Raw genomic sequence first — 18270 nt, 5'->3', positions numbered from 1 at the left:
TGATTGTTCAAAACATAAAGACGTGTTTGATTGCGGTATAAGTAAGAGAAGAGTTGAAAAACTATATAAAACATATTCTAGGTTTGATCTGCAATCAAACAAGTTTTTGTATTTTACATGTTCGTCTTCCTTATTTGTTATTCAACCGATTTTGATTCTCTGTTTATTAAATTTTGTTATTCAAAGTACACTGGCCAAATTATTAGACGCACTATAGGATTCTGCCGCATTTTTTCTTTCGTTACGGGTTCAATTCGTACCCTGACTCAATTTTCTTCTTTCTGCGTCGTATACTAAGTTCAGAAACCTTCAATCTTCGTTACATTTGACAGTTTGAAAATATATTAACATTCACGAGGGCCTTTACTTGAGCTTTCTTACGTGGTGAAAGATCGCTTTTTTTTACTCACGATGAAAATGTTTCAATTGATTATATAAACACAGTGCATAAGGTCACAGAGACACGTCCGCAACTGAAACCGCGGTTTGCACTTGTTTTCGTTCGTGTATCAATTGGTTTATATTGTAACGCAATACATTAAAAATGAATTCAAATAGGAAGTATATAAAAAAAACTCCTGAATGAAAACCCATTACGTGTATGACATGTTTATTTAAATATAAAAGTATTGCATTTAACCTCGTGCAAAACATGTAGATATTAAAAAACAACAGTGCGTCTAATAATTTGGCATGGGATCTTGAGAGTAAAGGTCTGATTAGAAAAACAAATACTATAAATTGATTTATTCTACACTATAAACAAATACATGATTGATTAGGTAAATTAATTTCAAGAAAATTTAAAATGCAACCATATACAACAATAATAAGGCCAAAAATACCATATGGATCTAAAACTTGGGTTTTGGAAAATCACAAAGCAACTTTTAAACAATGCTTTGTACATGCTTTATTATCTTTATTTTCATGAAGACTCTTAAAATATGTATTAAATGCGGTCGTTACGGATTACCCTGCATCTAAAAATATATTGTAATAAACTATATGCTTTTCTAGAATATAAAAATTTATTAACAAGAAAACATTTTAAAAACAGAGAATCACAAGAAATCAAAAATTTTTTGTGCACAAAAAATAACTGCTTGTAATAGTTTTTGAATGAAATGAATTTGTATACAAATTTTGACAGTTTCATTATATTTGTTTTATTATTCATAATGTAAAGGAAAACAGACTTAGTTCGTCAAATATTCAAGCAATGAAATGTTTGTTTTAAAATAAAATTTAAAAAAATGAAAATAACAGTATCTGAAGAGAAATAACTTGCAACAAAAATGTTACTTAAGGCTTAAAAATAAAGTAAACCTATTTTGTTACAGCATAAAGTTGAGAAACTCAATTGTAATTTTTTCTTAAATAGTTTTCCTTATTGGGATTTTTTTTCTTTGATAATCCACATGTTTGAACCCTATTTGTAAAAAAGTAAAAGTCAGTTTTCTGGAGCATTTCAAAATGTCAGAGTTATTTTTTACTGAACAGATACTTCGTGTTATGCTGTTACTTAGTTACTGCAAAGAATTAGGTTATTGGTAAGGTTTTCTAAGTGACAAGTCGTAGCGAATACATTATACCAGGAGAAACATCCTGGTTTCTTAGGATGGGGATTGGACTTGGGGTTAACAACTCCATTTCATAAAAAATTGCACTCTTGAGAAATCTCAAAATGGAGTTAAATGGGCTGTCTCCTGGAAATTGATATGGAACGGGAAAAAAGGAAAAGAGATTGAGATATGGTAACATGGAATGTGAGAACTAAGAAAAAACCTGGATGGCAGATGACATATTGAAATATAGTATAGAGATAATTAATCTGCAGGAAATTAGACGGAATAGGCAAGGTAGAATTGATAAGCCTGATTTTACTTTGATTTATAGTCGTGCAGAAGAAAACCCCGCACAATTTGGGACATGATTTATGATATCAAAAAAGATGAGAAAGAGTTTAAATCAAATATGCAGTTATAGATGAAAGAATGTGTAAGCTGCGATTAAAAGGAAAGTTTACAAACATTATTAATATATTTGCACTTGCACCAACTGAAGACAAAGACGAAAATGAGAAGAAAGATTTTTATGGAAAATAAGGAAATACATTTATTGAAGCACCAAAACACGATATGAAGATAATCATGCGTAATTTTAGCACCAAAACTAGAAAAGAATGCTATTTAAAGAAAGCAAAAAAAGTAAGTAACATGCAAGGGCTGTTCGCTGCTAAAAATGAAATGAATATTAAAAGTATGATGTACCCACATAAAAATATACATTTTGGAACAAAGCGTATACTTGGTAGATATGAAACAAATCATCATATTTCGATAATGATTAGGTATTCATCATCAATAATCGATGTAAAAGCTTTCAGAGGGACTAATTGTGACTTAGGCTAAAGTTAAAATACAGGAACGAATAACAAATGTTAAGAATCAAATTAACATTTGTTAACCGTTTCACCAAAAAAAGACAATGGAATATTGAGAAAATCATAAGTAATCACCACATAAGGAAGAGTATCAGAATGAAACGCAAAGGAAATTTGAACAAGGCAGCGATGTAAAAGAAAAAATGGACATCAATGAATATTGGAACAGAGTTAAAACACAGAAACTGCTGAGAAGAAAGTAGGTGAAAGAATAAGAATAAAATAATTTTATGGAGAGTGCGCAGATGTCATTAAAGTAAAAAATGAAGCTAGAAAAGTTATGACACATAAAGAGACAAGGAGTAACTATTGGAAATTAAGGAGTTGCAAAATAAAATCTTTAGAGTAAAGGTCTAATTAGAAAAACAAATACTATAAATTCATTTATTCTATACTATAATACTATAAACAAATACCATAATTGAACAAATACTATAAATTGATTTATTCTATACTATAATACTATAAACAAGTAACATAAATGATTAAGTAAATAAATTTCAGGAATATTTAAAATGCAAATATATAAAGCAATAATAAGGCCAAAAATAGCATATGGATCTGAAACCTGGGTTTTGGGAAATCACAAAGCAACTTTAAAGCAAATTGCGTGTATGGTTAAAGCAAAGAAAAGGATTTAATCCAACATAATATCTTCGTTCATACAAATAATAGGTATATGTAGAATATTAATTGTCTGTAATTATATGACAATGGTATTGAGAATGAAAGATCTAAAGTAACCAACACTAATAAAATTAACACATACAACTGTTTCTATGCTATTAGCGATCTTTTTTTACAATATTTAATGTATAACTGAATTCATTTTGATAATGATATTTTCTATAGGCGCTAAACATTTATATGATTACAAATTGTTTTATTTATGCTGATTTTTAATTTATGTTAAGTTTTTAAAAAAATATGAAACAAAAATTTAGCATAATCACCACAGTTAAATTTTGCAATTAGCAGATACAATTATATCTGTGTTATTTAGTGTGAAAATGAATTGATTTTGGTAACAATGAAGAGTTGTAAAAGGCCCTAAAACATCAGTATGCGTCCAATTAATTTTAAATTCATATTAATAATGTTGGGGATATATAAACTTTTAATTAATACAAATATTTATCATGTTTTCGCTCTTTATTACTATCTTAAATACAGTTTATGATATAAATTTTGTAAAACCAAAAAGATTTTTAATTATTATTTTTATCTCTAGAAGTTAAAATAATTAAAATAACATTTAAACATTTGCATAAACATATTTCATTTCATAAATTGATTGAATGAAACCTCATTTTATTTTCCGCACTATTATAGCAGAGTTTAAATTCATTAATATTTTTTATTCAAAAGAAGAAAGTTCAACCAGACAATTTAATATTTTAGTATTTAAAATAATTTTTTTAAATTTGAAATGATAAACAAGTTTTAAAAATTTAACAAGAATAGTATTACTTACTCATATTGATGGGTTAAGGAAGGAGCCTCACATTTTTTAACATCTACATCAGTTGCTTTTGCATCAAATACAAGACCCTGAACAAGATCTTTATCACCTAAATAGATATAAGAATTAACATTACTTTTCTTTGAATTCTTTTAAAATATATTATTCAAAAATAAAAATAATCTCTTAAAATTCATAACAATTAATTGTTTAAGTTGTAAATATCGTTTGTATTAAGTAGTCCTAGCTAAATTTGTCTTATAAATGTTATTATCCAATTAATCGCTGCTAAATATACAAACCAAGACAAAACATGTACTGTCTGAGTTTTGTAAGTATCTGTATCACATTATCTGATATACGTATTATCTGGGTTTTTATTTGAAGCTCCAAAGTTACATTTCAAATAAGAAAAATATGATTAAAAGTATAGTAACAAAAATGTTTCAAAAACGTTTTTATCTAATCTGCAGTCGCTGTTCAAATTATTTGACTCACTATAATATCCTATGTAAAATCTTAATTATCAGGTGATACTATACAGCTTTATTGTTTTTACGCGACTAAAACCGGTTTCACTTGCTTACGTTCGTGTATCAATTGGTTAAATTGCACGATATATAATGGAAATTCGACGATTCAATAAATTAAACGATATATTATATAAACTTAAAATTTTTTTTGTATCAGATATTATATTAGTATATTATAATAATTAGATCAAATTATTGGACGCACTGCAGTTTTTTGATAATTACATGTTTTGCACTAATTTATATGCAATACTTTTATATTTAAACATACATGTAATGGATTTTTATACAGGAGATTTTGTATATACTTCCTACTTGTATTTATTTTTTTAACGTATTGCGTTACATTGTTAACCAATTGATACACGACAGTACATAAGTGCAAACCGGTTTCAGCCTCGTAAAAACAATAAAGCTGAATGAAAACTTAACAACAAATTCTCAAATGAGAGACCACTTTCGGGTTTAACATCGAATGTTTCCTTAACGTCTGCAGAAGTGGCCCTAGTTTGAAAATCACTTTTTACATAGATTTCAAAAATGTATATTAAAGGCAGTTTTTACGGTGCACCCAACAGAAGAAATATTTTATCTTAGCTAATTACTTACATTTAAATATATATATATTGATAAAGAAAAGCTTGTTACGTTTCATTTATATTGAAATAATTTAATTTTGATTAAATTTCATTGTTATTAGTCATAAAACTTACAGAGAAGAACTTCATATATAGGAGGTCTTGTAGATGGAGATCTCCATTTAAATTTTTGAGAACCCATAGCTTCTTGGAGAAAATTTCGTATTATGTCCTCAGGGCTTATATAGGCATCGCCTTCTTTTTTAGCTGTTTCACAATACACCCTGCAATAATTTTGGTGGTCAGTACATAGCATAACTAAAAATATGTAAAGTCTACCACATTTAATTAAACTGATTCATTGGTTGAACCTAAGAGCAGAATTTCTCAATTTTAAATAAAAAGTTAGAAACCAATAACAAGCAAAAACGAAATTGTAAAGATATGTATGTTAGCAAAAGCATTATAAGCAAGCTAAAGCATTATAAGGATTTTGTAAACAAAGATTTTGAACACATTGTAACAGGTGACCTTAAATTAATCAGAAATGAAGATCTAAGATTTATCTCTGGAATTGGGACTTAAGTTTAGACCAAGAAAAAAATATAACTTAATTTGTACTCTTGCTTCTATTAGTTATTGCAAAATGCTCCAGAAAATTTAATTGGCCTTTAGAGGGATTTATTGAATGGAAATTACGCGTTTTATTTAATTTTAAGTTAAATATTTTAAACAATAATATAAAATAAAAGGGCTTTTATTTGAATTCCAATATTATTAAATCTACCAAGGAATTGAAATATAATGCTATTATTTGTGTTGTTGAAAAAGCATCTAATAATTTTTGCTTTATTTGAAAACTTTTTTTAGACATTTAATGATTAAAGAATATGATAACAATAATACTTTTGTCCGAATTAATAATTCTGAAACAGAAATTGACAATCGAATTTTGGCTTTTTCAAAGAAAAAATTGGTTTAAAACTCAATACCATTAATTATCCTTATTTATTTTCAACAATTAAATTCCACAAAAAACAAACCGGTTGAATTTAGATTTGTTGCTTTCAGTACTGGATGTTATAAGTCTGCTTTTGGATTTTTTTTAAATATATAAACATCTTTTAAAAGAATTATATCTAATGATAAACATTTGGTTATACTAAATAACTACCAAGACGTTATTACTTTTGACTTTTTTTGTGTATCAATATTTGAATTTTTGATTGTTTTTTCTTACTTAGTGTATCCATTATGGGACCTCGGGGCACAGTCAGTTTTTGGTTTAACCACTGACTACAGAAAGGCTCCTATGTGTTAACAGACAGTGTGTCTCCTGATGAAGTGCTGTTTTTGCTAACATAAATGCTTTTAGAATTTCGTTTTTGCTTGTACTTATTTTATAGAGCCTCTGAAGATATGAAAGGCTGAGTCAAAAATGCTATACCTTTCAAAAAAAAAAGTAGAAAAATGAAAGCATCTTTTTATTAGATTGGGAGAAGGAGCACTTCAATACTTTTTATAATCTATAGATTTTCCATGGATTAGAGAGCAATAAAATTACGTGGTTAGAAGTTTTGTAAAGGTTATTCAATGCTGAAGATGTGTCAGTTTTTAAATTTTTTTAAAATTTACTTTGATAATTGGTGCTCAGCCTGATAAAAATCTAATTTTTAATTTTTTGAAAAAAATTTTAATGCAAAATGCACAAAATTAAATTTATTTATGAAAAATGTAACAGACAAAATTATAATACTAAACTACATTAAAAAATTGCTGATTTTAGGTTTGTATCGCCATATATATATATATATATATATATATATTTATTTAATCAAATCAATAAAAATTTAAAACGTTGCTTGTTATAATTTAAAGATTCTAAATAGATGACGTTTTTGTATTTTAATTGTTTCGAAGGACAGTGCAGAGTGGAGTTAGTATTGAACGTTAGTTTACATGTAAAAATTAAATAAGGATAATTAAAATCATATTTAAAAATTTTTCCCTACGTCTTCAGACCTATGTCAGTTTAGTTTATCGGGAAGACTCTAAATTGATGTTTTTCATAATTTCTCTAGGGTTGATTAATATTCTGCCCTGTACGTTTACTTTTTCTCCTATAAGAATGCCGTTATTATACTCATTTTATAATTATTTAAAATAGTAATACCAAATTTAATGCATGTTTAAATTGCCTTTCATTTAATTAAGTACAAAATTTAACTATAAGCTAATGATGCTTTTTTTATGAAAAAAAACTTACCAATCAGGGTGTATTCTCCATCTGTTTCCTTTAAAATATTGTTTTACTGAAATTGAAACAAATATGTTATACTTTTCAGACATAATCTCAAATAAATTTTCTTACAATGGCAAATGAATGAGATGCAGATGATTTTAAATTACTAAATCCGCTTACTGTCTTCTGTTCTCATTTTCACTTCTATTTCACCTTTGACTCTATAACGTCCATAAGGTTCAGGTAAGGCGATGACTAACCTAAAATAGAATATAAGGTCAATTATCTGTCATACATAATAAAGTGCCGTAAAAAATGAATTACCCATTAGAGCCTTTTTCATGCAATTAAGAGGCTATCCATATTTAAGTGCTGGTACTAGTTACATATCAACAAATAACTTTAATCCTACTTTCCAAGTAGAATTAGTCCGATTTGCCTAATCCTACAGTTTGACGTAAAATATTATCAGTGGTGGTCGGATCATGGGTTAGAATCCCGTTCATTAAAAGGAATTCGACATTATCAGGAAGTGTATGATGGAATTGCTTGTCTTTCGATTGTTATCAATTTATAAAGTAAGTGTAAGCAACCGTCTATGTGCCTTAGATCATATAACATTTTATATTACAATATGAAATGTCGGGCATAACACTTTTTTTAAGTACTTTTTCCATAACCTTTTACATAACTTTTAAGTACTTTGTACATAACCTCCAGCTTTGGCCGTGATGGCTCAGAGGATAGAGTGTTCGCCTTCCAATGAGGTGATCCAAGTTTGTTTCCCAGCGGTGGCTAGTTGATACAAATTCTGTCCTCACTCAGACTACGGTTCTGACATAAATTAATCTTCCTCAGTGGAAGACAGTTCATGGATTAAAATCCCTTTTTGCAGTCGGGCTAACCATTGGAGGTTTTCGTGGCTTTTCTCTTCATACAACACAAATGCCATCAAAAAATCCTCCAGGAAGGCTGATTTGTCCCAAGGATACAAGAGTTCCCCTACTTCTGGGTGGGGTTCAAAATTACAAGGCTACGGAGTTGAACATCGATAGTTGCATGCTTAGAATTGGGTTCAACGCCGGTTATAAAATAATACATAAAAATCCAACAGTTTGTGTTTTGTGTTTTCATATCATAATAATCGTCAAAAATAGTGAAATACAGTATTGCGGAATCGACAAAAATGAGAGTTTCATTTCTGAGAGATAACTCTTTCTCATCGTGATTTCGCATTCAAGGTATGTTCATATATTATTAACAAGTAGGTTCAAAAGTATTCAGTAAAAAAGGGGTAAAATATAAATATTAATAAAATATACTTACGCAAAGGGAGTATTGTTCAAAGGTCCATAGTAGTAAGAGTTATTTCTCGTCACAACCCTTCTCTGGAAAAGTTACATAATTATTAATTCATTATCACTATTAATACACAGTTAAAAATGTCCATAAAAATTAGAAATTAAATCAAGAATCTATGTTCAAGTAAGCAAACTTTCGTTTAAACACATCAAAAAAAATTTTTTTCGTCAGCAGGGTTAAGGAAAATATCGATTTTCCCCAGAGAATTTTTCTAAAGAGACTTTATTTTAGTTATTCAAATGTATTGTTAATCATTTCCCAGGTACAATGTAAAAATTTTTAGTGAAAACTTAAGGTAAAACACAAGAATCTTTCACAAATTACATAAGCTCTCTTTTGAATGCATATAAAAGAGATATATATATACACCGAAGAGCCATTACTTTATGACCACCCTGCTAATAACAGGTAGGACCACCTTTTAGCCCTCAAAACTGCCAGCACCCGCCGTGGCATTGATTCCACAAGGTGCTGATAGGTAGTCTGAGGTATCTGGTACGAAGCGCTCACCAACTGGTCCTGCAATTCCCTCACATTGCGAGGGGGTAGTATTTGGTTTTCCAAGTAGGACCACAAATGCTTTATTCGATTAAGGTCAGGTGAGTTTGGGGGCCAAGACATGACTTGAAAGTCACTGGAATGTTCCTTGACGATTCGACTCATATGACATGGTCCATTATCCTGTTGGTAAACACCATCCCCGGCAGGAAAAACTGTTGCCATGAGTGGGTGAACCTGGTCTGCAGCTATGTTCAAGTAGCTTACAGACGTCAGGGATTGTTCTATGAGGATTATGGGTCCTAATGTGCCCCATGAAAACATTGTCCTTGGGCGAGAAGCCACGAAAACCTGGGAGAGCCCATTGTTATAGATGGAGGGTGGTCATAATGTAATGGCTCTTCGGTATATCTATATTTATATATATATATATATATATATATATATATATATATATATATATATATATATATATATATATATATATATATATATATATATATATATATATATATATATATATATATATTGCATTTCTCTGAAAGAATTTTCTTTTAGATTTTCCAATCCATTTTTATTGATTCATAGGTCAGCAGTCGCTCATTTGAAGTGTTGGTAGAGTTTGACTGGCCATTGCTTCAGTCGGGGTTCGATTCCCTGTGGCAAACGTTGTGAGTCTGATTTGTACTTGGATGGTTATACTGAAAAGGATTCTGTTCTGATATTACGTCTTGGGAGGTTACTGAACCTGCAAGGGTTTATATCTATGACCCAGGAGAAGAGTAACATAGTTTTGGGGTAATGTTAAAGTATAAGCTAAATTTTAAATTAAAAGTTTACCTAGGTTTAATTGTTTAGTTAAGTGTATTAGTTAGAAAGATTTTTTTCAATTAAGCTTTTTTAAAGATTGCTCTTAATATTTGTTTTTAAATCTCGCATGAATAATGAAATTAAGGAAAAAAGCATGCACATTATAAGTCATAAATTATAAGCAAATAAAAGAAGATTTTTTTATTGCAGTCCATTTCAAATGGACTGAGCCGTTATTCATAATTCTTTCAAGCACTCCTCGTAAGAGAAAATCAAGTACCATAATTTAATATATTTTCAAATAAAACTAATGTTGTATCGATTTTAAATTTTTAAGACCTAAAATGGCTAATTTTACAATTTTCAGAAATATGTTTTGGAGTTAATAAAATTAATAAATACTATATAAATTCCAAGTTAATTAATATTTTTAATTTTACATTTACTAAGTTATTTGAAAAAGTTAAAGTAAATATTTTCTCTTACCATTCCATCAAGATGGAGTTTTACTGGTAATGTTTTCCAACCAATACGTCCATTTATTGTCAGATTTTTGATCTGGAATTAAAAATAAATTTTTTGTTAGTTTATGAAAAGTTTTCCGTTTAATAATTGTGTTTAAGAAAATTGCAGCAAACTCAAAAAAAAGAAAATGCTGTATGATATTTCATTTATTTATTCAGCATAAATATGATAATAACTAATATATGATTTATTCAAAATTAATAAATATTGGTAAAGTCAATGAAAATGTTATTAGAAATAGTTCTAAGGCGTATAGGTAGCTTACGCAATTTTTGACATAAATTAATTATTTATTAAATATATGCAACTATTACTGGATAAAAATTTCCTTGCCAAAATTGCGGTAAAAAGTTCCGGCACTCAGGTTGCCGGTATTGCCTTTTACCGGAACATGTCACGGAGCCAAAGATCTGATGCACTTAACTTTTTGCAGTAATAATTACCGTAAAATCAGTGAATCACTGAAAGTAAACAAATATTGCTATAAAAATTACGGCATAATATTTTACGGTAAATGGATTTTACGGATGATGGACACAAAATGCCGGTACTGTATTCCTTAATTTGATCCAAAATTTTTTCAAAGTGCACGTGTTGGATAATTAAAACTTTTGTTTTGGAATAGCATGGACCAACCAGTTAAAGATCCAAACATGAATTTTCTATGCATATAAACAGGAAAAATAAAATGTTTGAAAGTTGTTTGGTATCGGTCACAAATTTCAAAGATTGCTAAACAGAATAGTTGTTCTGTATTTTATCAGAAATTAATGAAAGTTCTTTCAATTCAAGCGGAATAAAGTTACCAAACATAAAAAAGGTTGAAATTTTCAAAAATTAATGCATGCATATCGTTTAATAACTATTCAGTGGAAATTGAAATTAACTCTGACAAATTGATAAAGCTCTTTTTTTTAAAAAAAATAACTATGAGTTCGATCGTAGTCTGCCTTTATGTAAAATAAGGATATGTCTTATTTTTAGCAACTATTAAAGACAGTTGCCATTAAAATCATTAATATTCTTTACATCGAAGAAAAAGACTTTTATAGCAGCATACCAAGATTTCAGTGTAAGGTTGATTTTTAAGTGAGCAACAATTTTTATCACAGCGCCCAACAATGTTTATAAACGATTAGCAAATAAACCATGCAATTTTGAAATAGTGTTAAATTTAACTATGCTAGTTTGCTCTCTGTGAGATTCGCATTAAGCTTGCGTTAATAACCTTTTTATATAGAGATTGAATCTGTCTTTACAAAACAAGGCAAGAAAACCTTCTGAAATCCAGGATGAATCTTTCACAATTGAAGTGAAGAAAGAGTTCTCAAACCGAAGATAAATTTACCTTCTCAAGGTTTATTTTGGATTTCATGATTGTCACTGAAACAAGATTTATTTGCGTAGGTTTTTTTAAGTACTTTCTTTAACATTTTAAAGGTGAATTTTTACCTGATCATTAAGTTTTCAACGTAAACAAAATGCTGCCAGCATAAAGCTAGAATGAAATAAAGGCAGAAGCAATGTTTACAGTAAGAGCTAAATTATGATGGTTTTTTTTAATTTTTTGCATGCCTATATTCAACTTTTAAGGAAAAAGCTTGGCATAAACTAATGTTTCCAAAAAGTTTGAAAAAGAATTAATTAGTCAACCTTTTTATGCCAACCAAGGGAAAATTAAACTTCAATGCTTGGCGTAAGGTTACCTGCTATTTGGGATATATTTTTTTTTGTTGCTCTATCCACCTTACATTAACGACTCTAAAAAATATTTTACTAATTCTCAGTTCGATTCAAGCGTGGAAAATTATAACGCCATTCAAGAATTACTTTTCTTTACATTTAAGTTTGAATCTTTTGACGATAATGGAAAGAGGCAAAGTAATGCTAAAATACCCTGTCAAATATATGCTTGTTTGAAATAATCCGAAGTTACAATATTAATAAGTATTTAGTTGAATTTTTCACGTACATTACAGTAATTTTTAGATATTTGTTCATACAATAGCTTATTGTAACTTATAGAAAAATTTCTCCAATATTTTGTTTAATGACTTTTTATTGCAATGCTAATTCTGGAAGAATAATCAGATTATTTTTCTATAAATGTAACAGTTATTAAAAGAAGCAAAAATATAGTTTTGACTTACCATTAATAATGTATCATCGAAATCCTGAAATAGATGAAAAAAGAAATGTATAAAATTCAAAATTCAATCAAGATAATTTAGATAGATAACCATCTAGATAACCAATTTCAATAAATTTTATAACATAAAAAGAACAGAGATTTTTTTTTATTTATTATGATATTTATATGCTTCTTTTACAAAAGAACTTCAAGGAGTTTTTAGTACTTACCCGAGGACCTAATTTATCATCATCCACTATTTCAACTTCAGCCATATCAACCATATTATATTCAGGTTTCAACATATCTTGAAACTAAAGAGAAATATTTTAAATAATTTCTGATTAAAATTTAAGCAATAAATAAGCTTTTGTATATTTTATTTAAGTTTAAATTTAAGAAGAACTATTTAAATATTTTAATTAAATACACTTTCGAATTAAATAATGGAATAATGTAATTAAGAATAAAGAGGTTCACTTGTTTAATAATGAGCTGGCAGTAAATTTGAACTATACAAAGGTTCAGCACGCCTAAAAATATCTAACAGTTTAAGAAAAAATGACAAATAATGCTGTATTTTCTGTTTCAAGACTATTTAAAATTAATAAAAATCATTATTAATAAAAATTATTATTTGAAATTATTGAAAAATTATTATTTTTTACTTACCAATGGTCTGAGATCAGGATGGTATAAAACAAAACCATTGTTTGTAACAACGAATGAATAACCATTTACGCCAAGCTATTGAAGGAAAAATAAATATTAAAAATCTGAATCATGAGAAAAATGTATGATAGATGAAAAATGAATTAAAATATGCTGACAATTAACAAAAAGAGTAAATAAGGGAAGTAGGATTGATTAATTTATTGTATTCTTAAAACTAAAAAAAAATACTCAGATTACGACTGACTATAAATTAAAACGACCTCTAGGATTTAATATTATGATATTATTATAATTAAGGGGACATCCTTTATTCAAAAGGGATTTAAAGAGCTTTCCATTTATTGTGTGATTTCAAAGGAAATAATAGTTTAAATGATTTCTTTGAAACTTTTTCTGAATCAAACGACTAAATTATGGTTGCTATATTGAAATAAACAGTTTCGTGCAGACGTCCAGATGAACATTAAAATTACATCGCTTCTATATAATAGCAAATGGGAATTATTGAATAAGTCATTATAAAAGAAGGATCGCTTTGGGGGTCGTAATAAAGATCGTAGATTGTATTACTTTAAAAAGAAAGATTGCTTATCCCCTCTTTGAAAAATGCAAAATAGGAAAATGGATATTTAAATAGGGGTCTTTCATTTCTCTAACTTGCATTTTTTTTATTTTTTTTACTTCTCTATTCCAAAGTAAATTCTAATACAGTGGAACTGATCTATTAGGAAAATGGATGCATAACTGAGTAAAACCCGAAGCAAAAATGTCAAAGATCATTTCATTTCTGATATCCATTATTTCTAGTACATATGCAAGAGATCTGAAAAATATGCATTAAAAATACGCTTGGAATCAAACATCTAAAACTGCGAATGCAAAATAATTTTAAAAAAATATGCATTCAATGATACCAAACTTGACTTTTCAACCCCTGAGTTGGGGCGGCAGAAACTTCAAAATCTTAAATATGTATATCCCCCTTTTTTGCAATCTCAAAATTATCAACAAATAAAGAGTACCCCGATTTATATGTTTTTGTACTTTGAGCCATGATGGCACTGTAATAGCAAAATAGAAAGGGGGTGCCATATTGTTTAAAATAGAACCATTTCAAAAAATACATGTCCAATCGGGGAAAAAATATTTCGTGTTTTAAACAGGTTATCTTATTTTCCACAACTCTAGGTCCGATTTACTTCAAAATTTCTAATGCATTGTCTAAAAATGTATTAATTCTCATACTGCAAAACTTTTTATACATTATACTTTAAAACTGTTTGAATCATTATAATAATAAGAAAAAATTATAATTTTTTTTCATTGATTAATGGAGAGATAATAGAACGAATAATTTATATAAACGAATTTAATAATTTTGAGCGAACTAGCCTTTGATTTGCATATTTAATTTCATGGAACTCTTTTGATTAATTTCTTTTTTAATTTTTTTGATTGACTTAAAAAATGAAAATAACTTTTTTTATAAATATTATATTTAACCAATATTGTAAATGCTTACATAAATATAATATACTATATATAATATATAAAATATATTACAAAAGACACTTTAAAATTTTTGGAAGTATTAAAATCAAACTTACTTTATGAGGTGGAGTTAGTTTAATTATTTCTCTAATTGGAACATCTGTCCCAGCTACTCCTAAAATATTAGCTACTCGCATCTGTGAAAAGAGTAGTCACTATTTCAATACTAATTCCATATAGAACTAACAAATAAATCATTTCATTACTAGTAAACAATGCAAACAGGTATAAACATGTAATTAAGATGCTCAGGATTAAACATAAGCAATAGTTTTGAGCAAGATTGTTTGATTAGTCACAGTCTTCTACATAAGCATAAGGGATGAATTTTGGCTCGCTTTTAGAAGATAGAGCCAAAGAAATTTTAATCCAAGCCCACCCGAGTCCGAGATACATAGGATTACTTAAGAGCCAGACTCCACCCGAGCCTGAGATAATATCGGGTGAAAACTAAATTCTGCAGACTCTTCACTTAGCCTTTGATGTCCAAACATACACACACAAAAGAAATAGTAAATTAAAATCTCTTCTATCGCTGATCTAAGAAAGAGAAAGCGAAGAGAAAAACTGAACCAACTGAAACTCCAAGATGACTAAAACAAAATTTAGGAAAAAAAATTTCAAATATTAGGTTCATTAAAAGTTATTAGACAATAGTAATTAAATTTTAATCCGAGCCCACCCGAGTCCGAGATACATAGGATTACTTAAGAGCCAGACTCCACCCGAGCCTCAGATAATATCGGGTGAAGACTGAATTTTGCAGACTCTTCACTTAGCCTTTGATGTCCACACATACACACACAAAAGAAATGGTAAATTAAAATCTCTTCTATCGCTGACCTAAGAAAGAGAAAGCGAAGAGAACAACTGAACCAACTGAAACTCCAAGATGACTAAAACAAAATTTAGGAAAAAAAATTTCAAATATTAAGTTCATTAAAAGTTATTAGACAATAGTAATTAAATTTTAATCCGAGCCCACCCGAGTCCGAGATACATAGGATTACTTAAGAGCCAGACTCCACCTGAGCCTGAGATAATATCGGGTGAAGACCAAATTTCGCGAACTCTTCACTTAGCCTTTGATGTCCAAACATACACACACAAAAGAAATAGTAAATTAAAACCTCTTCTATCGCTGACCCGAGAAAGAAAAAGCAAAGAGAAAAATTGAACCAACTGAAACTCCAAGATGACTGAAACAAAATTTTGGAAAAAAAAAATCCAAATATTAAGCTCATTAAAAGTTATTAGACAATAGTAACAGCCTCACAAGGTAAAAGAACCGAACAGTGTAGCCGATCACTATAAATTTTTATACTTTATATAGTTTACATTTTCTTACTCAAGAACTGAATCAATTGCTTATTTAATAGTAGTTTATGAAAATCTTATGAATCTGAGCTCACCCGAGCTTAAAACCTTTTTTCAGTAAAAGGACCCTAGCTCGGGCCACGGTCTGAGACCGTCTCATTATATTTTTATATATATATATATATATATATATATATATATATATATATATATATATATATATATATATATATATATATATATATATATATATATATATATATATATATATATATATATATATATATTTTTTTATATATATATATATATTGCTCTCTATATATATATATATTGCTATGCTCTCTAGCGATGTTAGAAATAATGATGCACCACTTTATTGTTCAGTTTCTTCATATATATATCAAGTTAATTTGTTTCTATAACAATATTCAACAATTTTCTTTGATTTTTTATTCTTGATTGTCAACTGAATGCAAAATCATATAAAAATTGAAAGAGAATTTGTTTCTCTACATTTTCGTCATACTTAGTGATGAAAAAGTAACTTTAACATTGAATATAAAAAAAAACGTAGTTAAAACGTTGTAAAACGTAGCTTAACATAGTAACTTAACTCAGGAAGTATGAAAAGTGTTAATTTTTCTTAAAATGTAAAAAAAGATTTTATCTATAAAACTTTTAATTTTTTTATTAAATGAATAAAATATAAATAAATTTGCTAGGAAGTTTATCAAATTAGGATTAAATAAGAAGTTTTTCTAATTAAAAGCATAACTTTTCAAAGCAATTTTAAAATAAAAATGATCAATTTTAAAATCAATGAAATAAAATTTTTAGAAATTAACACATAAAAATTAAGTCAGCTGAAAAAGAGAATGTATGTAAAAAAATGAAAACTGTAAAAAATCAAATAAATGCTTATAAAAAAAGTACATCAAATGTCATAATGTAAAAATGAAACAAACTTCCTTCTTCTTGACACTTACTCATAATTGTAACTCAAAATTAAATAAAACTCTTATAAGCTATACCTCTTTTGTTCTTTCAATCCAGATATTTTTGCTGCTTCTAATTCTTTCAGTTACATTCTGAAATTAGTTTTGGAATTTAATTTATTGCATGAGAAAATGAATAAAATGTCTAGCAAACATTGCAATAAAAATTTCATAACTTACTGAAAAATTTCGTCTGTCAAACACTGGAGTAGCCACTGTCACCAGAAGCTGTACAGCCTGTAGAAAAGTGATAGAAATTGTATTAATTTTAGACATTTACTGATAGTTATTTGTTTAAAACTTATTATGCAACTCAGTGTTTCTTAAGCCGTAGTTTTTGATTCGTCACTTAAAATACACAAGAGTTGGACAAAATTATATGAACAAACCTAGAAAACTGTTTTTCTTTTAGTTGGAAATATCTTGGAACTGTTAGTACATTCTTACATCACGATTTAAATTATTTAAGAGATTATGTTTAGCAAAACGATTAAAGGAGGGTTGAAGTTTTTTTCCTTTTCATAATATCAGCAATTTGAATTTTTTTCAAATTTGCGATATTAATGAAGAAATAACTTTAAATTTTAAGTGGTTTTAAAGAAAGAAGTATTTAAATTCATCTACTCGTTTTGGATGATACAAACTTTCTGCAAAATTAGTATTATTTCCTAAAGCTTTAATTATGATTTTAAGAAAAATTCTTATAGTTTAGCTATGTAAAAGTTTTGAAAGCATTTTTTGCAAAAAGCAAAACAATTTCCGTAGAATATGCATAACATTGTCCATAGCATTTTGTATAAACTCGTTTACTGATGCAACTGCAAACTTTATTTTATCTATAAACCTTCTTTCAAACATGAAGACTCATTTTTAAAATATTTTCTTTTTGTTCTACCAACACAATTGTCAGTTGTCGGGCATGGCTGCCTTAGGCAAATAATTTCATCTCAATCTAACTGACGTCAGTACTCAATTATTACAATTTTAACAAATCAAAAAAATGGTTAAGAAGCACTGGTTTAGTCAATATATATTTACTACATGAAATATTTAATTCAAAATCTATATTTCTGGAAATAATTGTAGCGCGCAAAGAATACATATAATTTAATGCCCTTATACATACCTTGGAATTTATTGTTCCC

General features: G+C 28.0%; 1 protein-coding gene across 9 annotated transcripts in view; it reads right to left on the bottom strand.

The window, feature by feature from the left end:
• LOC107437533 (voltage-dependent calcium channel subunit alpha-2/delta-3) overlaps window positions 1-18270 on the bottom strand; it is a 346295-nt gene that overhangs the window by 36462 nt on the left and 291563 nt on the right. For all 9 annotated transcript variants that reach the window (XM_087155322.1, XM_087155314.1, XM_087155315.1 and 6 more), the window contains 12 exons: window positions 17306-17362; window positions 17162-17218; window positions 14870-14950; window positions 13260-13334; window positions 12818-12901; window positions 12607-12630; window positions 10418-10489; window positions 8588-8649; window positions 7442-7521; window positions 7286-7331; window positions 5155-5303; window positions 3921-4017 (listed from right to left, as the gene is read on the bottom strand). In XM_087155322.1, coding sequence (XP_087011448.1) covers window positions 3921-4017; window positions 5155-5303; window positions 7286-7331; window positions 7442-7521; window positions 8588-8649; window positions 10418-10489; window positions 12607-12630; window positions 12818-12901; window positions 13260-13334; window positions 14870-14950; window positions 17162-17218; window positions 17306-17362 — 884 coding nt within the window. The remainder of the gene's footprint in view (window positions 1-3920; window positions 4018-5154; window positions 5304-7285; window positions 7332-7441; window positions 7522-8587; window positions 8650-10417; window positions 10490-12606; window positions 12631-12817; window positions 12902-13259; window positions 13335-14869; window positions 14951-17161; window positions 17219-17305; window positions 17363-18270) is intronic.

This window comes from Parasteatoda tepidariorum, chromosome 11, assembly GCF_982258835.1.
Source record: "Parasteatoda tepidariorum strain Cologne lab strain chromosome 11, Ptep-v5.0, whole genome shotgun sequence".
NCBI classification, from domain to species: domain Eukaryota; kingdom Metazoa; phylum Arthropoda; class Arachnida; order Araneae; family Theridiidae; genus Parasteatoda; species Parasteatoda tepidariorum.
The sequence above is the reverse complement of the archived record's forward strand: the minus strand, read 5'-3'. Positions and strand labels throughout refer to the sequence as shown.